This window comes from Symsagittifera roscoffensis, chromosome 4, assembly GCF_963678635.1.
Source record: "Symsagittifera roscoffensis chromosome 4, txSymRosc1.1, whole genome shotgun sequence".
Taxonomy (NCBI): Eukaryota; Metazoa; Xenacoelomorpha; order Acoela; family Convolutidae; genus Symsagittifera; species Symsagittifera roscoffensis.
Window position 1 is genome coordinate 4,040,934 of NC_087065.1, and position 11,429 is coordinate 4,052,362.

General features: G+C 41.0%; 1 protein-coding gene across 1 annotated transcript in view; it reads left to right on the top strand.

Annotated features, from left to right (window-relative positions):
* LOC134843652 (N-acylglucosamine 2-epimerase-like) overlaps positions 1–8,794 on the top strand; it is a 51,847-nt gene extending 43,053 nt beyond the window's left edge. Inside the window, exon 8 of the mRNA XM_063859847.1 lies at positions 8,561–8,794. Within this exon, the coding sequence (XP_063715917.1) occupies positions 8,561–8,655 (95 nt within the window). The 3' untranslated portion in view covers positions 8,656–8,794. The remainder of the gene's footprint in view (positions 1–8,560) is intronic.
* The last annotated feature ends 2,635 nt before the right edge of the window (positions 8,795–11,429 follow it).

Below are 11,429 nucleotides of genomic sequence, written 5' to 3' on the forward strand. Positions count from 1 at the left end.
TGATTCAAAGGGGCGAGGAATCAGAAATATATCTCAAAATGGAAGGGGCGATGATTCAAAGGGGCGAGGGTTCAAAAATATATCCCAATTGGAAGGGTCGATGATTCAAAGGGGTGAGGAATCAGAAATACATCTCAAAATGGACGGGGCGATGATTCAAAGGGGCGAGGATTCAGAAATATATCTCAAAATGGAAGGGATGATGATTCAAAGGGGCGAGGAATTAGAAATATATCTCAAAATGGAAGGGGCGATGATTCAAAGGGGCGAGGAATCAGAAATATATCTCAAAATGGAAGGGGCGATACTTCAAGGGGGCGAGGAATCAGAAATATATCTCAAAATGGAAGGAGTGATGATTCAAAGGGGCGAGGAATCGGAAACAAATCTCAAAGTGGAAGGGGCGATGATTCAAAGGGGACGAGGGTTGAGAAATATATCTCAAAATGGAACGGGCGATGATTCAAAGGGTGAGGGTTCAGAAATATATCTCAAAATGGAAGGGGCAATAATTCAAAGGGCGAGGGTTCAGAAATATATCTCAAAATGGAAAGGGCGATAATTCAAAGGGGCGAGGAATCAGAAATATATCTCAAAATGGAAGGGGCGATGATTCAAAGGGGCAAGGAATCAGAAATATATCTCAAAATGGAAGGGGCGATAGTTCAAGGGGGCGAGGAATCAGAAATATATCTCAAAATGGAAGGAGTGATGATTCAAAGGGGTGAGGAATCAGTAATATATCTCAAAATGGAAGAGGCGATGATTCAAAGGGGCGAGGAATCAGAAATATATCTCAAAATGGAAGGGGCGATGATTCAAAGGGGCGAGGAATCAGAAATATATCTCAAAATGGAAGGGGCGATGATTCAAAGTGGCGAGAATTCAGAAATATATCTCAAAAGGGAAGGGGCGATGATTCAAAGGGGCGAGGGTTCAGAAATATATCTCAAAATGGATGGGGCGATGATTCAAAGGGGCGGGGAATCAGAAATGCATCTGAAAATGGACGGGGCGATGATTCAAAGGGGCGTGGGTTCAGAAATATATCTCAAAATGGAAGGGGCGATGATTCAAAGGGGCGAGGAATCAGAAATATATCTCAAAATGGAAGGGGCGATGATTCAAAGGGGCGAGGGTTCAAAAATATATCCCAATTGGAAGGGTCGATGATTCAAAGGGGTGAGGAATCAGAAATACATCTCAAAATGGACGGGGCGATGATTCAAAGGGGCGAGGATTCAGAAATATATCTCAAAATGGAAGGGATGATGATTCAAAGGGGCGAGGAATTAGAAATATATCTCAAAATGGAAGGGGCGATGATTCAAAGGGGCGAGGAATCAGAAATATATCTCAAAATGGAAGGGGCGATACTTCAAGGGGGCGAGGAATCAGAAATATATCTCAAAATGGAAGGAGTGATGATTCAAAGGGGCGAGGAATCGGAAACAAATCTCAAAGTGGAAGGGGCGATGATTCATAGGGGACGAGGGTTGAGAAATATATCTCAAAATGGAACGGGCGATGATTCAAAGGGTGAGGGTTCAGAAATATATCTCAAAATGGAAAGGGCGATAATTAAAAGGGGCGAGGAATCAGAAATATATCTCAAAATGGAAGGGGCGATGATTCAAAGGGGCGAGGAATCAGAAATATATCTCAAAATGGAAGGGGCGATAGTTCAAGGGGGCGAGGAAACAGAAATATATCTGAAAATGGAAGGAGTGATGATTCAAAGGGGCGAGGAATCAGAAACAAATCTCAAAATGGAAGGGGCGATGATTCAAAGGGGCGAGGGTTCAAAAATATATCCCAATTGGAAGGGTCGATGATTCAAAGGGACAAGGAATCAGAAATACATCTCAAAATGGACGTGGCGATGATTCAAAGGGGTGAGGGTTCAGAAATATATCTCAAAATGGAAGGGATGATGATTGAAAGGGTCGAGGAATTAGAATTATATCTCAAAATGGAAAGGGCGATGATTCAAAGGGGCGAAGAATCAGAAATATATCTCAAAATGGAAGGGGCGATGATTCAAAGGGGCGAAGAATCAGAAATATATCTCAAATTGGAAGGGCCGATAGTTCAAGGGGGCGAGGAATCAGAAATATATCTCAAAATGGAAGGGCGATGATTCAAAGGGGTGAGGGTACAGAAATTTATCTCAAAATGGAAAGGGCGATGATTCAAAGGGGCGAGGAATCAGAAATATATCTCAAAATGGAAGGGGCGATGATTCAAAGGGGCGAGGAATCAGAAATATATCTCAAAAAGGAAGGGGCGATTTTTCAAAGGGGCGAGGAATCAGAATTATATCTCAAATAGGAAGGGGCGATGGTTCAAAGGGCGAGGGTTCAGAAATATATCTCAAAATGGAAGGGGCGATGATTCAAAGGCGCGAGGAATCAGAATTATATCTCAAATAGGAAGGGGCGATGATTCAAAGGGGCGAGGGTTCAGAAATATATCTCAAAATGGAAGGGGCGATGATTCAAAGGGGCAAGGAATCAGAAATATATCTCAAAATGGAAGGGGCGATGATTCAAAGGGGCGAGGGTTCAGAAATATATCTCAAAATGGAAGGGATGGTGATTGAAACGGTCGAGGAATTAGAAATATATCTCAAAATGGAAGGGGCGATGATTCAAAGGGGCGAAGAATCAGAAATATATCTCAAAATGGAAGGGGCGATGATTCAAAGGGGCGAAGAATCAGAAATATATCTCAAAATGGAAGGGGCGATAGTTCAAGGGGGCGAGGAATCAGAAATATATCTCAAAATGGAAGGGCGATGATTCAAAGGGGTGAGGGTACAGAAATATATATTTCAAAATGGAAGGGGCGATGATTCAAAGGGGCGAGGAATCAGAAATATATCTCAAAATGGAAGGGGCGATGATTCAAAGGGGCGAGGAATCAGAAATATATCTCAAAAAGGAACGGGCGATTTTTCAAAGGGACGAGGAATCAGAATTATATCTCAAATAGGAAGGGGCGATGGTTCAAAGGGCGAGGGTTCAGAAATATATCTCAAAATGGAAGGGGCGATGATTCAAAGGCGCGAGGAATCAGAATTATATCTCAAATAGGAAGGGGCGATGATTCAAAGGGGCGAGGGTTCAGAAATATATCTCAAAATGGAAGGGGCGATGATTCAAAGGGGCAAGGAATCAGAAATATATCTCAAAATGGAAGGGGCGATAACTCAAAGGCGCGAGGAATCAGAATTATATCTCAAATAGGAAGGGGCGATGATTCAAAGGGGCGAGGGTTCAGAAATATATCTCAAAATGGATGGGGCGATGATTCAAAGGCGCGAGGAATCAGAATTATATCTCAAATAGGAAGGGGCGATGATTCAAAGGGGGCGAGGTATCAGAAATATATCTCAAAATGGAAGGGGCGATGATTCAAAGGCGCGAGGAATCAGAAATGCATCTGAAAAAGGAAGGTGCGATGATTCAAAGCGGTGAGGATTCAGAAACGCACCTCAACATGGGAGGGGCGATGATTCACAGGGACGAGGATTCAGAAATGCATCTCAAAATGGAAGGGGCGATGATTCAAAGGGGACGAGGGTTCAGAAATTATCTCAAAATGGAAGGGGTGATGATTCAAAGGGGCAAGGAATCAGAAATATATCTCAAAATGGAAGGAGCGATGATTCAAAGGCGCGAGGAATCAGAATTATATCTCAAAATGGAAGGGGCGATGATTCAAAGGGGCGAGGAATCAGAAACATATTTCAAAATGGAAGGGGGCGATGATTCAAAGGGGCAAGGGTTCAGAAATATATCTCAAAATGGAAGGGGCAATGATTCAAAGGGGACGAGGGTTCAGAAATATATCTCAAAATGGAAGGGGCGATGATTCAAAGGGGCGAGGAATCAGAAATATATCTCAAAATGGAAGGGGCGATGATTCAAAGGGGCGAGGGTTCAGAATTATATCTCAAATAGAAAGGGGCGATGACTCAAAGGGGCGAGGGTTCGGAAATATATCTCAAAATGGAAGGGGCGATGATTCAAAGGCGCGAGGAATCAGATGTGCATCTGAAAAAGGAAGGTGCGATGATTCAAAGCGGCGAGGATTCAGAAACGCATCTCAACATGGGAGGGGCGATGATTCACAGGGGCGAGGATTCAGATATGCATCTCAAAATGTGAGGGGCAATGAGTCACAGGGGCGAGGATTCAGAAACGCAGCTCAACATGGGAGGGGCGATGATTCACAGGGGCGAGGGTTCAGAAATGGATCTCAAAATGTGAGGGGCGATGATTCAGAAATGCATCTCATCATGGGAGGGGCGATGATTCACAGGGGCGAGGATTCAGAAATGCATCTCAAAATGGAAGGGGCAATGATTCAAAGGGGACGAGGGTTCAGAAATATATCTCAAAATGGAAGGGGCGATTATTCAAAGGGGCAAGGAATCAGAAATTTATCTCAAAATGGAAGGAGCGATGATTCAAAGGCGCGTGGAATCAGAATTATATCTCAAAATGGAAGGGGTGATGATTCAAAGGGGACGAGGGTTCAGAAATATATCTCAAAATGGAAGGGGCGATGATACAAAGGGGCGAGGAATCAGAAATATATCTCAAAATGGAAGGGGCGATGATTCAAAGGGGCGAGGGTTCAGAATTATATCTCAAATAGGAAGGGGCGATGACTCAAAGGGGCGAGGGTTCGGAAATATATCTCAAAATGGAAGGGGCGATGGTTCAAAGGCGCGAGGAATCAGAAATGCATCTGAAAAAGGAAGGTGCGATGATTCAAAGCGGCGAGGATTCAGAAACGCATCTCAACATGGGAGGGGCGAGGATTCAGAAATGCATCTCAAAATGTGAGGGGCGATGATTCACAGGGGCGAGGATTCAGAAACGCATCTTAACATGGGAGGGGCGATGATTCACAGGGGCGAGGATTCAGAAATTGATCTCAAAATGTGAGGAGCGATGATTCAGAAATGCATCTCAACATGGGAGGGGCGATGATTCACAGGGGCGAGGATTCAGAAATGCATCTCAAAATGGAAGGGGCGATGATTCAAAGGGGTCGAGGGTTCAGAAATATATCTCAAAATGGAAAGGGGCGATGATTCAAAGGGGCAAGGAATCAGAAATATATCTCAAAATGGAAGGGGCGATGATTCAAAGGCGCGAGGAATCAAAATTATATCTCAAAATCGAAGGGGCGATGATTCAAAGGGGCGAGGACTCAGAAATATATCTCAAAATGGAAGGGCGATGATTCAAAGGGGCGAGGGTTCAGAAATATATCTCAAAATGGAAGGGGCGATGATTCAAAGGGGACGAGGGTTCAGAAATATATCTCAAAATGGAAGGGCGATGATACAAAGGGGCGAAGAATCAGAAATATATCTCAAAATGGAAGGGACGATGATTCAAAGGGGCGAGGGTTCAGAATTATATCTCAAATAGGAAGGGGCGATGACTCAAAGGGGCGAGGGTTCAGAAATATATCTCAAAATGGAAGGGGCGATGATTCAAAGGCGCGAGGAATCAGAAATGCATCTGAAAAAGGAAGGTGCGATGATTCAAAGCGGCGAGGATTCAGAAACGCATCTCAACATGGGAGGGGCGATGATTCACAGGGGCGAGGATTCAGACATGCATCTCAAAATGTGAGGGGCGATGATTCACAGGAGCGAGGATTCAGAAACGCTTCTCAACATGGGAGGGGCGATGATTCACAGGGGCGAAGATTCAGAAATGCATCTCAAAATGTGAGGGGCGATGATTCAGAAATGCATCTCAACATGGGAGGGGCGATGATTCACAGGGGCGAGGATTCAGAAATGCATCTCAAAATGGAAGGGGCGATGATTCAAAGGGGAAGAGGGTTCAGAAATATATCTCAAAATGGAAGGGACGATTAATCAAAGGGGCAATGAATCAGAAATATATCTCAAAATGGAAGGAGCGATGATTCAAAGGCGCGAGGAATCGGAATTATATCTCAAAATGGAAGGGGCGTTGATTCAAAGGGGCGAGGAATCAGAAATATATCTCAAAATGGAAGGGGCGATGATTCAAAGGGGCGAGGGTTCAGAAATATTTCTCAAAATAGAAGGGGCGATGATTCAAAGGAGACGAGGGTTCAGAAATATATCTCTAAATGGAAGGGGTGATGATTCAAAGGGGCGGGCGAGGAATCAGAAACATATCTTAAAATGGAAGGGGCGATGATTCAAAGAGGCGCGGAATTAGACATATATCTCAAAAAGGAAGGGGCGATGATTCAAAGGCGCGAGGAATCAGAAATGCATCTGAAAAAGGAAGGTGCGATGATTCAAAGCGGCAAGGATTCAGAAACGCATCTCAACATGGGAGGGGCGATGATTCACAGGGGCGAGGATTCAGAAACGCATCTCAAAAGGTGAGGGGCGATGATTCACAGGGGCGAGGATTCAGAAACGCATCTCAACATGGGAGGGGCGATGATTCACAGGGGCGAGGATTCAGAAATGCAACTCAAAATGTGAGGGGCGATGATTCAGAAATGCATCTCAACATGGGAGGGGCGATGATTCACAGGGGCGAGGATTCAGTAATGCATCTCAAAATGGAAGGGGCGATGATTCAAAGGGGCAAGGAATCAGAAATATATCTCAAAATGGAAGGGGCGATGATTCAAAGGCGCGAAGAATCAAAATTATATCTCAAAATGGAAGGGGCGATGATTCAAAGGGGACGAGGGTTCAGAAATATATCTCAAAATGGAAGGGACGATTAATCAAAGGGGCAATGAATCAGAAATATATCTCAAACTGGAAGGAGCGATGATTCAAAGGCGCGAGGAATCAGAATTATATCTCAAAATCGAAGGGGCGTTGATTCAAAGGGGCGAGGAATCAGGAATATATCTCAAAATGGAAGGGGCGAGGGTTCAGAAATATTTCTCAAAATGGAAGGGGCGATGATTCAAAGGAGACGAGGGTTCAGAAATATATCTCAAAATGGAAGGGGCGATGATACAAAGGGGCGAGGAATCAGAAATATATCTCAAAATGGAGGGGGCGATGATTCAAAGGGGCGAGGGTTCAGAATTATATCTCAAAATGGAAGGGGCGATGATTCAAAGGCGCGAGGAATCAGAAATGCATCTGAAAAAGGAAGGTGCGATGATTCAAAGCGGCAAGGATTCAGAAACGCATCTCAACATGGGAGGGGCGATGATTCACAGGGGCGAGGATTCAGAAATGCATCTCAAAATGTGAGGGGCGATGATTCACAGGGGCGAGGATTCAGAAACGCATCTCAACATGGGAGGGGCGATGATTCACAGGGGCGAGGATTCAGAAATGCATCTCAAAATGTGAGGGGCGATGATTCAGAAATGCATCTCAACATGGGAGGGGCGATGATTCACAGGGGCGAGGATTCAGAAATGCATCTCAAAATGGAAGGGGCGATGATTCAAAGGGGACGAGGGTTCAGAAATATATCTCAAAATGGAAGGGGCGATGATTCAAAGGCGCGAAGAATCAAAATTATATCTCAAAATGGAAGGGGCGATGATTCAAAGGGGCGAGGAATCAGAAATATATCTCAAAATGGAAGGGGCGATGATTCAAAGGGGCGAGGGTTCAGAAATATATCTCAAAATGGAAGGGGCGATGATTCAAAGGGGACGAAGCTTCAGAAGTATATCTCAAAATGGAAGAAGCGATGATTCAAAGGGGCGAGGAATCAGAAATATATCTCAAAATGGAAGGGGCGATGATTCAAAGGGGCGAGGGTTCAGAATTATATCTCAAATAGGAAGGGGCGATGACTCAAAGGGGCGAGGGTTCAGAAATATATCTCAAAATGGAAGGGGCGATGATTCAAAGGCGCGAGGAATCAGAAATGCATCTGAAAAAGGAAGATGCGATGATTCAAAGCGGCGAGGATTCAGAAACGCATCTCAACATGGGAGGGGCGATGATTCACAGGGGCGAGGATTCAGAAATGCACCTCAAAATGTGAGGGGCGATGGTTTACAGGGGTGAGGATTCAGAAACGCATCTCAACATGGGAGGGGCGATGATTCACAGTGGAGATGAATCAGAATTTCATCTGAAAACGAGGAGCGATGATTGAAAAGCCTGTCGAAAATTTGACAGCAAATTTTATCCCAAAAACTAAACTTTCTTTGTATGTACCGTTTCTACATTCAAAAAGACTAGTGCCGTGTCTTTAGCGCTGCGGAATCTTTGAGAATTGAGACTTTTTTGTATGAAACTCGACTGGAGATGCCACCCGACAGGCTGATTCCCTTTTGGTATTCTCCTAAGCCAAGCTAAATTGTAAGCGTACCCTTTCATAGAAATTAAGTGAATAATTTTCTTGCTTGAAAATGAAATTTTCATTATAAACGGTTAGCATTCTGTCGGTTTTAATATATCAAGACAGTCATTTTAAAACATTGTTTTTGTTATGCAAACATTTTTATAGAAAATTTTAACCTTCGCTTTCTATTTAAAATTGCGATGAACCCAATTGACTGAAATTGAAACTTGAACAAATTCTTTTTTTCTCTGTTTCAGGATTCTTTCACGTTCCCAGATGTCTATTGATGACCCATAAACAACTGGAGAAAATAAAGAACAATCTCGAAAATCGGATATTGGTTCAAATATAAATTGATTTTCTGTTATAGAACTCATTTTTGCTTGTTAGAGTCTGGGCTTCTATAAGCTTTATTAGCCAAAAAGAAGACCAAACTCCTGCAAACTTGTTTTATTGGCCTTCATTGTTACAACCAATGAATTTTTGAACAATTTGTATCATCAGAAATAAAAAAAAAACAGTTTTTCTTCAAAATTATCAGAGTTTATTTGATTGCTTAAAAATCGAGTTACGCAAGTTTTCAAATTAGATCAACACATATAATCATCCCCAAACTCATTCATCTAGAATGGGCAGACAAATTAAATGTCCATAAATGGCGCATCTGGTTTTCAACTCGAATCTGATGCAAAAGCGAAAAGTATACTAACATACAACGACCAAGAAAAATTCGATTGAGAAGTAGAAATGGATTAAAAGTATTGTGTTTTTAAAACACTGCAACAGATTTAAAATGTTCTACAGAGGAGTACGCTGATTAGCGCCACAACTTTCTTGAGAACATTCGCAATCTCTTTTTTTTGAAGAAGAAGAATTTGAAATTGTTGTCAAAAACATTAAAAATTGAAGGTTTTTGAACTTTTTTTAGGTCAACCAAAATGATTTTCCGAGCTCTCTCAAATCACTACAAAGACCCTGCTCTGGCAAAAATTTCTCCGCCGCAGGCAAAGTTTTGAAAAAATAGGCCAAAAGTAGCGTTCTTAGGCACTTTTTGGAAAATTTTAACCAAAACATCGTGTTTTTATGTAGCGCGGTCCCCCCTAAAATTAGTGCATATTGGCACCGAAGGCGCCTTTAGAAAAAATTTTGAATTCGTCAGCCAAAATTGATATACCAAAATAGTACAAAGGGGCACCCTTTGGGTCGGCAGGGGGTCAAATCCCTGAGGGAGGGCGCCCACCCCGCCCCCATAATATCACCCATGATTCTACAATTATCTGTTTTTTTTGCATCTCAAATACAAACCTGAAAACTTTTTTGCGTAATTGAAAAAATTGTGAGCTTTATAAATATTTTACAATATAGGAAAACTGTTTGTAAAATCAAAACAAAAAGTATTACAAAAATTTAGAGAAAAACTTTGCTCTAGGTTGTTGTGCAGAATGATATAGTAGTGCTGTGGAAAATAGGTGAAGAAATTAACTATATAATAGTGCTGAATGATATTTTTTCTCAAATAAACAGGTTTTCTACGCTAACTTTTATGAAGTTTATTAAGCAAGTGGAAACGTAATTGCCCTAAACTCAATTCTTAAACGAATTGTTATTTGCTATTTTTTGTAAATCTATGAGGTTTAGAAGGTTGCTGATTCAGTCATTTAACTGGGATAATTAGTTCGAACAAAGCTGCAATTTACCATTGATAAAAATAAATGCGCTGTCAGAAGAAAAACTAGACTGCTCGAATATCAAAGCCCGATATTTTCAGACTACCACCAAATTGGTATCAAATAGTTGTGGGTGAAGAAATTCATAAAATTAGGACAATAAAAAACATTGAGGGTGAAAATTGAGAACGAAACAAAAATGACCAATTACCTTGCATCAATTCAATTTGGAACAGTTTCGTAGTGCGGGATAATCTACCACGCATAAATAATTCGAATTGCATTTTCAGAATCATAAAACAGAATCTTGACAGCGCGAATAACCTAATCCAGAGCATGCCCAAGTTGGCTATTTTAAAGCGTCTAAATCTTTACAAAATTGCAGGTGAACTATCGTGAACTATCCTTTTTAAAATGAAATCCGGTAGCGGATTTCTTCAATGGAGTGTAAAAATTTATTCGAAAAAACGGTTAATTTGAAAGCCAAAATTTATACAAATGAAAAAGCACTCGAAGCATAAATTTTCCGCATTTCGTTGAAAATCAGCACAATTGGTTTTTTTTGTGCTTGACATTAGTTGAGAAGTTTAAGTATTGTTTTTTTTTTAATTTCTTCAGAATTGATAGCAGCCAAATAAGTAACTAGTAACAATACCTTGATACACTTATTTTTTTCCTGATTTTGGTTTTTCGAGTTTGCTTCGTTGTTGATCTATGTTATTTGAAACTCTTTAGGGATGAGTCGACAGCAATTTTGTTTTATTTTTGTTTTCCTGGCCTTAGTTTTTTTTGTTTACTTTGATGATGAACTACAGTGCTGATCTGTTGAAAACTGTGATGAAAACAAAAGCTGCTTGAAATTTCATCAAAATTATTATGGTAAAATTTTTTCTCCGAAATTCTCAATCAAAATTCTACCCCAAAAATGGGTCATTTTGCCTTTTTCAATTAATCAAGAAATACGCTGAAACTACTTTGTTAATTGATAAGAATTATATAGTGCAACACAGCGCAACAAAGTTCTACAAAATTTAAACCTCCAAAAACCTGCATGAGAGAAAAAAACTTTGCTGGATTTTCAAGAAGTCTGATTTTTACTATATAAAACTCAAACTATTTGCTTAAAAACAAATTGTTAACAATTTACTCAAGTTTTTGGACATTTAACCCCCGTAGAACTATGTTGGGCCGTGTAAGAGGCTTCTTTGTGCATATATTTTTTTATCAATAAACACAGTAGTTTCAGCGTAATTCTTGATTAATTGAATAAACCAAAATGACCCATTTTTGAGGTAAAATTTTGTTTGAGAATTTCGGAGAAAAAATTGCACCATATTATTTCTGATGAAATTCTTAGCAAACTTTGTTGCCTTGGCTCTTCTAATCTTAACCCAAGTTGAGAAAAACGTATACAACATTGAACACTACTTGAGGGTGAGACGTTAAAAATATCGCCTTG